At 42.8% G+C, this 15,017-nt stretch overlaps 2 protein-coding genes across 2 annotated transcripts in view; one reads left to right on the top strand and one right to left on the bottom strand.

Annotated features, from left to right (window-relative positions):
- Positions 1 to 1,629: 1,629 nt before the first annotated feature.
- Positions 1,630 to 11,469, bottom strand: LOC111155054 (deltex E3 ubiquitin ligase 3L). Its single transcript, XM_022515083.1, has 5 exons — positions 11,246 to 11,469; positions 9,772 to 9,983; positions 5,569 to 7,122; positions 4,683 to 4,900; positions 1,630 to 1,799 (listed from the first exon to the last, which is right to left on the bottom strand). The coding sequence occupies exons 1-5, from the start codon at positions 11,427 to 11,429 to the stop codon at positions 1,730 to 1,732; spliced, it is 2,238 nt and encodes a 745-aa protein (XP_022370791.1). The 5' UTR covers positions 11,430 to 11,469; the 3' UTR covers positions 1,630 to 1,729.
- A 104-nt stretch (positions 11,470 to 11,573) lies between these two features.
- Positions 11,574 to 15,017, top strand: part of LOC111155027 (poly(ADP-ribose) polymerase family member 9) — a 30,772-nt gene continuing 27,328 nt past the window's right edge. The window contains exons 1-3 of the mRNA XM_022515041.1: positions 11,574 to 11,595; positions 14,048 to 14,149; positions 14,961 to 14,997. Of these exons, the coding sequence (XP_022370749.1) occupies positions 14,135 to 14,149; positions 14,961 to 14,997 (52 nt within the window). The 5' untranslated portion in view covers positions 11,574 to 11,595; positions 14,048 to 14,134. The remainder of the gene's footprint in view (positions 11,596 to 14,047; positions 14,150 to 14,960; positions 14,998 to 15,017) is intronic.

Here is a 15,017-nt window from a genome sequence, read left to right as displayed (position 1 = left end):
AGAGGACAAAATAAATCCATAATAAATATTAGCTACTACCATCTGATTAACAAATGCAGACATGTGTGTATGTGTATCTTTAGGAAAAGAAAAAGACTTCTTTTTCATCTTCTTTGGTGAGGGGCTGGGACATGGATAACCAAATAATTTGCTAGTATGATTTTCTTCAGACTTAAAGAACCACTTAAAAGTGCGTTTTGACATGCTATATATCCCTAATAGTAGGCTCAACTACAACCTTGTCTCTGTCTACAGAGAGTATCATGTATTTTTGCCCTTAAAGAGAGACTTTAAGGGCAAAAACAGGACTTGGTGGGACTTTTTAGTAAAAAGCATGGAAAAACTACTATGGTGGAGGCTACACCACTGAGGAAATGATGGTCTGTGGAAACTAAAACTAATTTATTTGTTGAACTGGAAGCAGGGAATACTTAAAAAGTACAGTAATATCCATAGGGAACAAATGTTCAGAAACATTTTTGGTAGCATTAGTATGACAGGGAAAATGCACCCCATACAGCAGATTTTAAGAGTCAGGAGGGAGCAAGGGCAAATTAAAGGCTAATCAACATTCAGAGATGAGAGTTCAGAGGCTAAGTGTTCTGGAGTAAGAAACTCAAGTTTTCCAAATCAGTGGTGAGGTCTCCAGAAATGGCTTCCTAACTCTAGCCTCTGTCAAAGATTTGGGAACATATATCCCTCTGCTGGGCTATTAGCAGCCTGGGCAGGCAGCAAAAAATTATGAAGCACCAACTGTGTATCAGGCTCTGTACTGTGAAAAATAGTAGCCTTACTCCATTTATTACCAAAGGTTGCCCAATCTCTGCTTCTTGCCACTTTTCTGGCCATGAGGGAGGGAGGGAAATGTGTGTTTCTACTTTTCCATAACCAAAGCCCCTCCCTCCAGGCCCCCTTCACACTAGGATTTTACTTTTAGGGTACTTAAGGAACAAACAAAAAACCAAAAGTCTACCTCAGAGATGGCAATAAAAAGAGGATTGATAGACAGCTACTATTTCAAATTAAGAACACAGAATATGATTTCAGAACCACAGCACTCCCTCTACCCTCACCAAAGATGACCCAAGAATGAGGCCTAACACCTACAAAATCACACAAATATTTGGAGTTTTTATCTTCTATTAAAAGTAACACTCCAGAAATGATAGACCAGCACATTCTCACTCTTACACAGAACACTTCTTGAGGCAAACAAAAATCTTTTAAAGATTTATTTATTTGACAGAGAGAGAGAGAGAGAGAGAGCAAGCACAAGCAGGGGGAGTGGGAGAGGGAGAAGCAGATTCCCTGCTGAGCAGGGAGCCTGACTCAGGGATCCATCCCAGACACTGGGTCTTGACCTGAGCCTGAAGGAGATGCTTAACTGACTGATCCACCCAGGTACCCCATTGAGATGAAATTATTTATTTATTTATTTATTTATTTATTTATTTATTTATTTATTTTTAAAGATTTTATTTGTATATTTGACAGACAGAGATCACAAGTAGGCAGAGAAGCAGGCACAGAGGAGGAAGCAGGCTCCCTGCTGAGCAGAGAGCCTGGTGCGGGGCTCGATTCCCAGGACCCTGGGATCATGACCTGAGCCAAAGGCAGAGGCTTTAACCCACTGAGCCACCCCGGCGCCCCAAGATGAAATAATTTAAAGAGTGTTTCTTCAACTGTGTCTTTTGAAAGCTTGGCTCAAGACATCCCTCCAGTGGTCTTCTTACTCAATTCCTTTATTTTTCAGCTCCCATTTGACACGTTTCAGGTAATCTGGATCAGGGTAGCCATACCTGCAGAAGGAAAAAGCTCCTTAGTTTCTTCGCAAACGGTCTTGAGGAATCTGTACAGTAGATCCCTGACATTAACATTCAGTGTTGCAAACATTCAAAACCAAGACTGCAAGCGGATGAATTACAATCACTTGTAAGTGTGCAGATGTGAGTCATTTAGCTGATAAGTAAGCCTAGCTCTCTGCCCAGGATCTGCCTTCCAATAAGAATTTGCTTTTAATTTTCACCTCATGGTAAGCAGTGACTCTCCTAAAGTCATACTACACTATATATTATGGAGGGTAATCATATTCTACAGGAGAATTTTCTAATTTGGGAAATCTTCAAAATCCTCAGGGCACATTCCCTTTTGGACACTAAGGGTTTGAGGCATTCTGTTTGAATTTCATAAAGAGCAAGTAAAGACAATTGGATTACCTATAATACAACTTCCACCACCATTAACTGAGACTTTTCCTAGAGTACTACTGGCCAAGTGAATTTAGGATCTTTATGGACCATTGGGAAGGGAAGGTAAAATAAAGGGTGATTTTAAAAGAAGGCAGAGTAAGTAACATTGCTAGGATCTATCTTCCAAACAGACAGGAAACCCCAAATTAAATCACCTTAGATACCATTCATCCTATATTTTGAAGTTCCCTCCCTTTAATGCAAAATTTAGTAACTGTGTGACACTTTGTGGTTTGGAGGGTAGAAGGTGATAGAACCAATATTTCTGCTTTATATTATCATTCCAGAATAGCATCTCTCAAAATACTTTACTGTAGTTAAGAAATGAATTCAGTAAAGTTGCATGATACAAAATTTATATATTACAAAATGATTGTATTTCTATACACTAATAACAAAGCAGAAAGAGAAATTGGGAAAACAATCTCATTTACAATTGCATCAAAAAGAATAAAATAACCAGGAATAAATTTAATCAAGAAGGCGAAAGAGCTGAACTCCAAAAACTGAAATTTGATGAAAGAAATTGAAGATGACACAAACAAATGAAAAAATACACCATGCTCATGGATTGGAAGAATTACTATTATTAAAATTTCCTTACTACCCAAAGCAATCTACAGATTCAATGCAATCTCTCTCAAATTACCGACAGTATTTTTCATAGAACTTCAACACTTAATCCTAAAATTTGTATGGAATCACAAAAGACCCCAATTAGCCAAGCAATCTTAAGAAAGAGGAACAAAGCTGGTGATGTCACAATTCCAGATTTCCAAGCTATACCACAAAGCTATAGTAATCAAAACAGCATGCTACCAGCACTAAAACAGACCTAGATCAATGGAGCAGAACAGAGACTTAGAAATAAACCCACATTTATATGGTCAATTCATCTACCACGAAGGAGATAATAATATATAATGGGAGAGGCAATCTCTTCAATAATTGTGTTGGGGAAACTGGACAGCTACATGGAAAAGAATAAAACTGGACCACTTTCTTAAACCAGACATAAAAATAAATTCAAAGTGGATTAAAAACCTAAATGTAAGGTTTGAAACCAGAAAATTCCTCAAAGAAAACATAGGTAGTAATCTCTTGGACATTGGTCTTAGCAACTTCTTTCTGGATATGCTCCTTGGGCAAGAGAGACAAAAGTAAAAATGAACTATTGGGACTACATCAAACTAAAAAGCTTTTGCAATAAAACAAAAAGGAAATCTACTAAATGCGAGAAGATACTTGCAAACAATAAACCTGATAAGAGGTTAATATCCAAAATATATAAAGAACTCATTGTAGCTCAACACCAAAAAACCCACAAATAACCTGATTTAAAAATGAGCAGGGAATCTGCATAGACATTTTCCAAAGAAGACATAACATTTGTATGGAATCACAAAATGAATGGAATCACTTGATGGCCAACAGACACATGAAAAGATGCCCAATATCACTAATCATCAGGGAAATGCAAATCAAAACCACAATGAGATATCACTTCACACTTAGTATCAAAAAGACAAGAAACAAGTGTTAGCAATGATGTGCAAAAAACGGAGCCCTCATGTATTGTTAATGGGAATGTGAATTGGTGCAGGCACTGTAGAAAACAGGATGGCGGTTCCTCAAAAAAGCAAAAATAGAAATACTGTGTAATCCAGTAATTCCACTGCTGGGTATTTACCCAAAGAAAATCAAAGCACAGTTCTAAAAGATATATGCACCCCGATGTTTATTGCAGCATTATTTACAATAGTCAAGCTATGGAAGCAACCTGTCTATCTATAAATAAATGGATTAAGAAGATTACATATATAATATATATATATATATAAAATATACATTTATATATGTATGTATATATGTGTGTGTGTATATACACACACATATGGTCCATATAATGTAATAATACTAAGCCATAAAAAAGGATGAATTCTTGCCATTCACAACAACATAGATAGACCTAGAGGTTATTATGCTGGGTGAAATAAGTTAGAGGACCAAAACCATATGACTTCACATATATGTGGAACCTAAAATACAAAACACACACACACACACGCACACACAGAAACAGTCTCATAAATATAGAGAACAAACTGGTGGTGGCTAGGGGAAGGGGGCTAGAGGTTGGGAGGATAGGCAAAAGAGGGGAAGGGGACTAAAAGATACAAACCTCCAGTTATAGAATAAATGACAGATGGTAACTACACTTACCGTGGTAAGCACTGAGTTAATGCACAGAATTGTTAAATCAACTGTTGTACACCTGAAACTAATGTAACATTGTAGTCAACTTTACTTCAAAAAATACTGTATCCAATGCCACTGCTATAAAGTCTCCTTCTAGCCACAGCCTCTCAAACTGCCATATTTTACAACCTCTAAATCCCTTTTAACAATCATTATATTTCAGAAGTTTCTCACATTTGTGGTCCCCCAAACGGAGATGTTTTGTGGTGGATATCATTCCATGTAATGACATTGGAGATTCCTAGCATTCGAGAATCCCCCACTGTGAAAATCAGCTTTTGATCAAAGGCTCTACGTAGCAGACTCAAAACCTCATTTCCTTCCTCATTATCAGGCAAGTAAGCTCTTCGTTGTAATCCAGAGTATTTCTTTCCTGGGTTTGGGTGCTCTTTCTGTATGAAGAAAAGAAAATAACACATGAAAACACTCCCAAATCTAAAGTTTACTGTACAGATAGATGTGCTCATTTGCAGATAGAGCAAATAAAAAACAAAAAAAATTTTTTTTTTGGAGGTTTGCTCTTATTCCCAATAATTCATATTTCTCTCTTTGCCTAAATTCATGCTGGAAACACTATCCATCTTCTGACTTGCCCTATTCTTTTTTTTTTTTTTTAAGATTTTTAAATTATTTATTGAACACAGAGAGAGAGATCACAAGTAGGCAGAGAGGCAGGCAGAGAGAGAGAGGGAAGCAGGCTCCCCACTGAGCAGAGAGCCCGATGTGGGGCTTGATCCCAGGACCCTGGGATCATGATCTAAGCTGAAGGCAGAGGGTTAACCCACTGAGCCACCCAGGCGCCCCTGACTTGCCCCATTCTAACACAAAATCACCACCCGCTCTTTCTCTGCCTTAACAGACACAAAAGATACCTAAATTAAAAGCAAACATTGCTGCCTTTATTACTGATATTATTCTTATTCCCATTTAAAGCCCTTGCACATGGAAATATACATGGAAATAATTCCCTGGGATATTCAGTAATCGGCACCAGGACAGTCTCTTGCTCTGCTCATTCTAGCATATTGAAAAGAAACGCATGTACCTCAGAAACACTTACTGTTTGTATGCCTCCTTTCATATTATAAGTAATCACAATGGAGCCACAGGATTCATAACCTGGAAGTGAGTCTTTTAGGACGGTGACAGTCATGGTTCCCTCTGGCTGATTGCCTTTCTGGATACCATAGGAAGTCTGGCACACAGGACAGACCGGCTTATAGGAAAAAGCTTTGTTGATACAAGAGGTGCAGAATGCATGCTTACACTTCGATAGCACTTGTTTGTTACTAATGATGTCAATACAGATGCTACATATGTCCTCTTCCTTCTCCTCTCCTGATGCCCCAGAACTGGCAGAGTGCTGGAATGTTGAGAGAGCTATTTTTGAGTCATTACTATCAATGTCCATGCGTGTTTCTTGGTCCGCATTCTTTTGATCTCCAGCTAACAGGGACATTCCCACTTTTTTAAAGATATACTGCTTTGCCTTTGCAAGGTGATTTGGCAACCCAGTCAAAGTCATTGACTCTTGATTTAGTACAAAGTGTACATGCGGATGGTTTTCCCTGAAGTCATCTGCAAACTCGTTCTGATGCAAGTGCTTTCTCTCTTTGCCCAGAGCTTTCAGTGAAAGAACTTCTCTCATCAGCTGACTTGACACATATTGATAGGCATCGATGAAACTGGAATAAGCATGGGCAGACAGATCGAATTCCTTGTCCTTAGGTTCAAAGAGAATGTGGATTGTCTTACTGTCTCCCCAAACTTCACAACGAGTATTGTACTTTTCTTCTAACTCTATCATCTCCTGGAGTAATTCAGCTTTTACAAGCATATAGTGAGCCGGGTCAACTTCAATTGTATTCATCAGGCATGTGGGAGTTGATATTTTCACAGGTCCCATGACAAGACTTTCAGAGGCTTTTAGGTCAAAAAAATATCTGGCAGCGAAAATGTCATCTTGGGTCCCAAGGAGAGTTAATTCTCCTCCTTTCTCCTTTATAAGGAGCTTTGTAAATCGTTGATTCAGTTCCTGTTTGATCTCATTTGCCTGTTCACTGTCTGCAAAAGCAACACATTTCTGCTCCAGAGATTCCACGGTTTTCTGAAATTCACTGACAAAAGACTCTCTAGCGGCTTGGAGATCACTTGATGGATTGGAGGTGAAGTCTAAATAGACAGTATTCGGATAACTCTTCTGAGTTGTTATTTTAATTTTTACACCAAATCTCTTCTGTATCAAGTCTATTTTATCAGGATAGGCATACTGGAAATACTCAAAGAAAGGCAAGGGAATTTCAAGACGGTTGCTTTCGTCTTTTGCTTTGGTTTTTGTTTCCAAGGGAGAAACACAGCTGTTCTTCTGGTTCTGCTGATGGAGTGGCTTCCTCTCCATTGTCAAAGGGGAAGATTCAAATTTGCACCCACTTTCTTGGAGTTGCTTATTCAAGAAGTGATATATTTTTTCAATATCTCTGAAGGTGCCGCACACCTTCTCAATTCCATCGTCCCCTTCCATCTTTTTGACCTTGGGGCAGATAGTGGTTATGTGTTCCCTCTGCTCTTTAGAGAACAGCTTACAGTTCAGGTCTGCTGTGACGCTAAGAAAGATCTGAAATTTTAAAAGGAACAAATAAAATCTCTCGGACATCAGTCCTCCAGTCTCTTATCAAGACAAAGTCTATTATACTGAGTGAAATAAGTCAAGCAGATAGAGTCAATTATCATATGGTTTCGCTTATCTGTGGAGCATAAGAAATAACATGGAGGACATGGGGAGATGGAGAGGAGAAGGGAGTTGAGGGAAATTGGAGGGGGAGATGAACCATGAGAGACTATGGACTCTGAAAAACAATCTGAGGGTTTTGAAGGGGTGGGGGGTGGGAGGTTGGGGGAGCCTGGTGGTGGGTATTATGGAGGGCACGTATTGCATGGAGCACTGGGTGTGGTGCATAAACAATGAATTCTGTTAAACTGAAAAGAAATTAAAAACAAAACAAAAAAACCACCTAGGTTTCGGGAGCCTGGGTGGCTCAGTTAGTTAAGCAACTGCCTTTGGCTCAGGTCATGATCCCAGACTCTCAGGATGGAGTCCCACATCGGACTTACTGCTTGGTGGGGAGTCTGCTTCTCTTTCTGACCCTCCCCCCCTCTCATGCTCTCTCTCCCTCTCAAATAAATAAATAAAATCTTAAAAAAAAAAAAAAAAAAAAAGGACAAAGTCGAGAGACCAGAGAAACAACCAGAGGCTGACTGCTTTCAAATCCTTTCGGCAGAGAATGCAACAGGCTATAGCCTAGAGGTTCCCAGCTCGTTCTGCCTATTAGAATAACCTGGGGAATTAAAACAAAAGAAAAGCAAACAAACAAAAAAGCCAAGGCCCAGGTCCATCTCTAGAGATTTTGTTGTAAATGTAGAGCCTGGGCATGAGCATATTTAAAAAGTGATGTGGGGGGCGCCTGGGTGGCTCAGTGGGTTAAGCCTCTGCCTTCGGCTCAGGTCATGATCCCAGGTCCTGGGTTCGAGCCCCACATCGGGCTTTCTGCTCAGCAGGGAGCCTGCTTCCTCCTCTCTCTCTGCCTGCCTCTCTGCTTACTTGTGATTTCTCTCTGTCAAATAAATAAATAAAATCTTTAAAAAAAATAAATAAAAATAAAAATAAAAAGTGATGTGGACACAAAGTCTGGATTCTAGAGCTGTCCTCTATGTCCACTATTGGGGAATGGGGTGGAGGGAAGGTACATCGGCTTTCTGGGAAAGTTGCTACAGTTCTCAAAAGAGCCTATGAGCTTCAAGGGGAGCCATAAATCTGAAAAGGATTTGTTTTCGTATTTGCTGCTTTTTTCTCATCTTTAGTCCTCCTCCCCTTTTTTAAAAAAACTAAATACCTAACTGCATGCCGTATTGCTGGGCCCTCTAAGTCCTGACCTTTAGAAGCTCGAATATAGGACAGAAACATCAGATTAAGCTAAAAAGGACAGATGCATACTGAATGTAAGAGAAAAGCAAGATTTCTCTGGTTTTTGTACATGATACTTCTCTGCATACAACATCCTTCATCCAGATCATCCTTCAAATGTTGCCCAAATCCAGCCACCTCTCACACCTCCATCAGGACCACCCAGAGTCCAAGCCCCTGTCACCTTGCTTCCCTCCTGCCGCAACCCCTCCTATCTGGGCTCTCACTTTGTTTCCACTTTGGCCCCTTCCTACACTCAGTCCTCCACACAGCAGCCAAAGTGAGCCTCCAGAAGTATAAACCAGATCACCCCACTCCCTTGGCTCAAAACCATCAGATGAACCCCCTAAGATTGAAGTTAAAATTCAAAGTCCCTGCCTTCATCCCCCAAAGATCTGACTTCTGGCTACCTCTCCAAGTTCCTCTCCTGTCATTCTCCCCCTCCCCTCCTGCCTTCTAGCCACAATAGTCTCCCTCCTTGAAGCCCCTGGGCTTCAGGATAGAAGCTCCTGTCTCAGGGCCTTTGCACTTGTGCTTCCTTCTGCCTCAAACATTCTTACCTCACTTAGCTTGCTCCCTTACTTCATTCATGTCTCTACTCAGACAGTACCTCATCTGAGAGGTTTTTCCTGATATCTTGTTTAAAATAATGGTCTGAAAAAAAATAAAACAATGATGTCACTGTTTATCATCTATCCTGTCTTATTCTTCTTCCTAGCACTTATCACTGACAAACATTTTATTATATATCTATTTTTTAAACTATTGTTATCTGTTTCCCTCACTAGAATGTAAGGTCCCTGAAAGCAGGGTCTGTGATCCTGGCTATATTCCCGGCTCCCGTGACAGTGCCTGGCACACAACAGGAAGTTGATATTCATTTGTCAAATGACTACAAGGCTGGCTCCTTCTCATCACTCAAGTCTCAGGCCAAATGTTACCTCCTCAGAGAAGTTGTCTCTGACTTCTGGTCAGAAGCAGCACCACTCCTTCCCCTTCCTCACTTTGGCCCTGTCACCCTCTAAGGCCAAACCCTATCCTATTTTCTTCTTAGCACATATCACTGCCTGAAACTGTTTCTTTTATTTTGTTTACTTGCTTGTTGTCTTTCTGTGTACCTCCCCACCCAGCAGGGACTTTGTCTATTGTGTTCACTTCTGTGTCCCCATGCCCAGAAGAGGGCCTGCCTCCGAAGTACATCATGGTGTACTTAGTAGTGGTCAGATCAATAGTGAAAGGTATGGTGAACGGAGAGGAAGGTGCAGGAACATACCCCTCCCAACTCCTTCTTTCAAACCTTACCTTTTGCAGACAGGAATCCATAACATTAGGAATATGTTCTTCGTTTTGATGCTTCTCACCAGACCTCACCCTTTCCTGTGACTGTGGCAAAAAAGATGTTCTGGGTCTTGCATTCTTCTCCACTGGATTCTTAGTGGGTTCCAGAAAAATAGTCACAAGTTTGTTTTCAACCATAATCTGATGATTTTCTTTCTTCAAGACTCTCTCTTTAGCTTTGGTGGAGACATTATAGACACACATACACATGGGAAAGACTTTATGTTTATTTTTACTTATTTATTTACTTTTTAAGATTTTATTTATTTATTTGACAGACAGAGATCACAAGTAGGCAGAGAGGCAGAGAGAGAGGAGGAAGCAGGCTCCCCGATGAGCAGAGAGCCCGATGCGGCTCTCAGGACTCTGAGATCATGACCTGAGCCAAAGGCAGAGGCTTAACCCACTGAGCCACCCAGGGGCCCCAGGAAAGACTTTAAATAAACCTCTTCCTCATGTGTCTGTACCCTGCCTCAGCAGCTTCCCCAGAAGGCAGTTCCCTGCATCCTGGAATAGTGGGTTGGGGACCAGCGGTGCAGGAACTATTCAAACTCTAATGTGGGCAGCTTGTGCTTTGGTTTGTTTGTTTTTAAAGATTTTATTTATTTAATAGAGAGAGAGAATGCACGCTCCCCAGCATGAGCAGTGGGGAGGAGAGGAGGGAGAAGCAGATTTCCCACGGAGCAGGGAGCCTGATGGGGGCTGGGTCCCAGGACCCAGGGATCATGACCTGAGCTGAAGGTGGATGTTTAGCTGACTGAGCCACCCAGGTGCCCTGGCTTATGTTTTACTGTAGAAATGAAAAGCTCAAGATAAGGGAATACACTCTTTAAAAGTCACATATGTGAAATTGTCTCCAGTTTCCCATTGCAGTGATATGCAATAATACTCATTATATAAAGTTAAGTGAAAAAAGCAGGAATCAAAGGTATAGCCTCAGAATTTTGTAAATATATGTTGATTGACAGTCATAGAAAAAAGGCTGCAAAGAAGTATGTCATATTGTTTATCTCCAGATGGTTTTATTTATTCTTTTCCCACTTTGCTATAGTGAGCATATATTACTTATGTAGTTCTCAAAAACAAATCAATGGAGTAATTAAAACATAAAAATAGAATACCTAAATGACAAGAGTTTACCGTGTCTGGCGGGAGGGAAAGGTGTCCTTCCCAGAGCTGAGAAATTTGAGTTAGGGTGAGGACACCGGAAAGCATCAACTTTAAAATGTGGTCAGACCAGATCGCCGACTGGGCACTTCTGGGCTCTACCCTCCCCATCGGGCTGTGTCTTTGGGCAGCAGCAGCCCCCGGGTCCTGGCCCCATCAGACGGTGCCATACTTTGTCCCGCCGTCTCTCCTAGGTCAGCATGAGCTGGGTCTGCCTGGAATCCCGCGGGGCCAGGCGCCTTGGCACCCGCAGCCCCGGCCCACCGCTCACCTGCCGGTTCCGCGAACTTCACCAGGAAGGTGCCCTGGTCCCTGTGGTAGAGGGGCTGGACGGTGCACTCCCCGCCGCCGGACTGCTGGCTCTGGAAGTAAATTTCCAGCTTCCAGCGTGTTCGACGGCTGGACTCGGACACCCGCACGAGCAGCGGGGACGGCGGACAGAGGGCGGAGGCCATGGCTCCCGGCGTCTGGCTCCGGGGGTGGGGGGGCAGCGGGTTCGACCCGCGCTCGGCAGTCCTGGGCCCTCAGAGTTTCAGTTTCGCTTTCCCCGAAATCCCTCCCCGCGCCAGGCAGAGCCGCTCCCCTCCTCCCTTGGGCGCCCTTCCTGCGGCGGTCCGCCGGGTGAGTAGGTCCAGGCCCCCGGGCCCCTGACCCGCGCCCCGCGGCGGCGGTGGCCGCTGTCGCTGCCGCTTCTCTCCTGCGGGCTCCGGCGGGGGGGTGGGGGGCGGACGAGAAGCGGGTTTCTAGGACCCGCTGCCCCCTGTGAGGATGGGGACGGCTCAGAGGTCTAAGTCAAACTAAGTGTCTCCTGTGTTTATGATTTCTTTACATTCTTCTTCTTGTTACTATTATCTGCAACGAAAATGTAACTCACATTCTGAATTCAGGTGAAACGCACTCATCTTTGTCTTAAAATTTGAATTCGTTTACCTGCATTATCATAGGTCATCAGTGACCTCCCTCCAACCCTATCCTTTAGACTGGCTCTCGGGACTTTCCTCCGATCATGCCTTGATTTGGCTAACTGTGCCCCCCACCCCCACCCCGTGTCTTAGGGAGGAAAGGTGAGAGCAGAGGCCCTGCCCTCGGGGGCTGGTAAAGGAAAGCGGACTTGTGAGTAAGGAAGCAAAATCTCTTAAGGCCTCCAAGAATTAGTTTGAAGCAGAATGTCAAAAAGCATGAGAGGTGGGGAGCGTTGGAGGGGCTAGAATCCCTGTGATCTGAAGCAGAGAGGGAGCACTTGGCCTTGGAGGAAATGATGGGGGACCTAGGAAGGGTCTAGATCAGTGCTGACCAATAGAAATATAAGAGGAGGGACGTATGTTATTTCAAGTGTTTTAGTAGCGGTATTTTTAAAAGTGTATGCCCATTCATCAGTTAACACCTGTGTGAAGTGACCTGCGTACACATTTGTTCTTTACAGCCTTTATTACAATAGCAGAAGATTGGAAACTCCTTAAATGTCCATAAATAGGGGGACCTAGAAGTTTAACAGCCTAGAGTGCATCTATACAATGGAATGTGAAGAGCAGTGAAAAGAATGAAGAAGCTCTTTACGCGGAGAAATCTCTAGGATGCATGACGTGAGAAAGGCAGGATGCAGCAGAGTTTGTGAAAGATGCTACCTTGTGTGTAAAAAATGCCTCTGGAAGGATCCAGGAGACGATAATGACAGTGACTGCATCTGGGAGGGAAAGGTAGTGAGGAAGGTAGGAGGGAGGCTTTCAAGTTTTTCTAAATTTGAAGCAGTAAATATTCTACTTTTCAAACAATAAGATGTAAAATTGAATACATTTCAATCCTTAAGAAGAATATATGGCAAGAGGCTCTGAGGCCCTGAAATGAAATGGTGTCAGTACAAAAGGAGGGTAGGGGCATATTTGAAAGCGATTTAGGGGAAGCCCCGAGGCTCAGTCAGTTAAGCTTTCATCTCTTGATCTCAGCTCAGGGAGAGTGGAAAATTGAGGATCAGGAGAAGCATAGCCTAGAGACAGGTGTGGGATTCATCTTGGTGGCTGGTGAGTTGGACTTTTGACCTAGGTGGGGATCCGAGCCCAGCGTGGCCAAAGCTCAAGAGTCTCTCTCTCCCTCTGTCTATGAGCACCTCCTCCATGTGCTTGCTCTCATGCTTTCTCTCTCTCTCTCTCAAAAAAAAAAAAAAAAAAAAAGGCAGAAGAGACTGAATGGGGCACTATGCTCCTTTTTATTTTGGGAGGGTTAAATGACTGCTGCCCCCACGCTCAAGTCTCTCCCTGGGTCTTCAAGGAACATCCCCAGGTCTGAAGGAAAAAACAAGTGCAACCGCATCTAAAACAAAAGCCCACTGGACACCCACAGCCAAGCAGACAGCGACCTTATCCTCCTTTTGTGAAAGCAGCAGTGCCCTCTGGAGGCGAAAGTGGGAGAAGAGGGAGAAGCAGGCTCCCCACTGAGCAGGGAGCCTGATGGGGTGCTCAATCCCAGGACCTTGAGATCATGACCTGAGACACCCAGCCCTCCCCCAACCTTTTAATGTTGTGCTCAGTACCTCTTGGTATTCTCCTCCTCTCCTAGATACATAAAAAGTTTGCTCCATCTTTCAAGCCTGGCTCTGCCCTCAGCTCCTCCCTAAAGCTTTCCCTGCTTTTGTCCACATAGCTCTTTTCCTTCTCTGAACGGCCCTTCCGGTTTCAAGGGGATCTTCTTTGTAAAGGATGGAAGGTAAACAGCAGCAACAGCAGCAAAAACAATGTGTGCAATTTCACCAATGAAACTGGAAACTACTCAAGATCAGAAATCGTACTTACTCTTTCCACAGTGTTTTCTTTTCTTTCTTTCTTTTTTTAAGATTTTATTTATTTATTTGACAGACAAAGATCACAAGCAAGCAGAGAGAGGAGGAAACAGACACCCTGCTGAGCAGAGAGCACGATTCGATTCGGGGGCTCCATCCCAGGATGCTGGGATCATGACCTGAGCCAAAGGCAGAGGCTTTAACCCACTGAGCCACCCAGGCGCCGCCCTACAGTGTTTTCTTACCAAATTCCCAAAGACACTAGCCCGTGCTGATTGCATCCTTTCTATTCATTCCTAGAAGCAGGCAACCATACTGGGAATAACAGTTTACACTGGGAAACGCCAAACGGATTGTAAACATTTAAAGACCCCAGGGACCTGGAAAATGGACTTTCCTGAGGTAAAAAACGTTAAGTGTGTATAAATGATGAAGCATGGTCTACAAACGAAGAGTTCTTCCTGTGACAGCTAGAAACCTGGGGTCTTTAGTTGTTCTTGTCATTCTTCTTTGGTTTGAATAACCCAATGACAGTTTTTCTTGTGCACCATGTGGGAGATGGGAAATCAAGAATATGCTAATGTAAGCAACAGAGTCTACTTGAGGATAGGTGATTTTTTTAAAAAAATGTGACCTCGGTGTCATTTTGATTGTGTCTACTTACTCATCAATTCTGCCTTTGAAGGATAAGAGGAGGAGTGGGAGGAATGAAAACAAGGAAATAGAGAAAAGGAACCTCATTTGTTTAAATGGAAAATTCCAGGTTCAGGCTTATGTCTTGAAATAAGCAATTGAAAGTAGGTCCTATTGGTAGATGGGGAGGTATGGCTGATGAGGTTCATGTTCCCCTGTCTCCTCTTCTGTCCAGAGAAACCCCACAAGCCTTTGGAGATTGAAGGCCAACCTGAGAGTTTGGGATCATTTTGGTCTGTGACCTTTGGGCCTTTTCAAGTGTTAATCTCCTACTCTTCATCTCATCCTGAATTAGAAGCTCACTGGCCTCCAGTGAAGGGCAGGGTACTGTTTGCTGGGACATTGAGTATTTCAAGTCTGTCAGGTACACAGATTAAACAAACATGAGTTCCCCTTCTCCCTGAAACCTAGTGTTTTTTGCAGGGTTGTTGTAGCTTTGTGTTTATTAGGCTGTATTTGCTATCAGTACTCTGTAGTCATTCCGTTGCAATTTTTTTAAAACTGCTTTTATTTCTTGTAGAGTTCCTATGGAGCAGTGGCTCACCAAGAGAAATCAGGTAGGATCACCTCACTCCTG

The sequence above is a fragment of the Enhydra lutris genome, unplaced genomic scaffold, assembly GCF_002288905.1.
Source record: "Enhydra lutris kenyoni isolate GAN:26980312 unplaced genomic scaffold, ASM228890v2 scaffoldscaffold39, whole genome shotgun sequence".
Lineage (NCBI taxonomy): Eukaryota > Metazoa > Chordata > Mammalia > Carnivora > Mustelidae > Enhydra > Enhydra lutris.
This window is presented reverse-complemented; position numbering and strand designations above follow the sequence as displayed.

What these genes read in the sequence shown, in the direction of transcription:
- LOC111155054 (XM_022515083.1), bottom strand. Translation starts at nt 11,429, where the DNA reads ATGGCCTCCGCCCTCTGTCCGCCGTCCCCGCTGCTCGTGCGGGTGTCC. An exon ending in GAAGTTCGCGGAACCGGCAG is followed by an intron (nt 9,984 to 11,245) that starts GTGAGCGGTGGG and finishes TCTCCACCAAAG; the next exon opens with CTAAAGAGAGAGTCTTGAAG. An exon ending in TGAAAGGAGGCATACAAACA is followed by an intron (nt 4,901 to 5,568) that starts GTAAGTGTTTCT and finishes TTCTTCATACAG; the next exon opens with AAAGAGCACCCAAACCCAGG.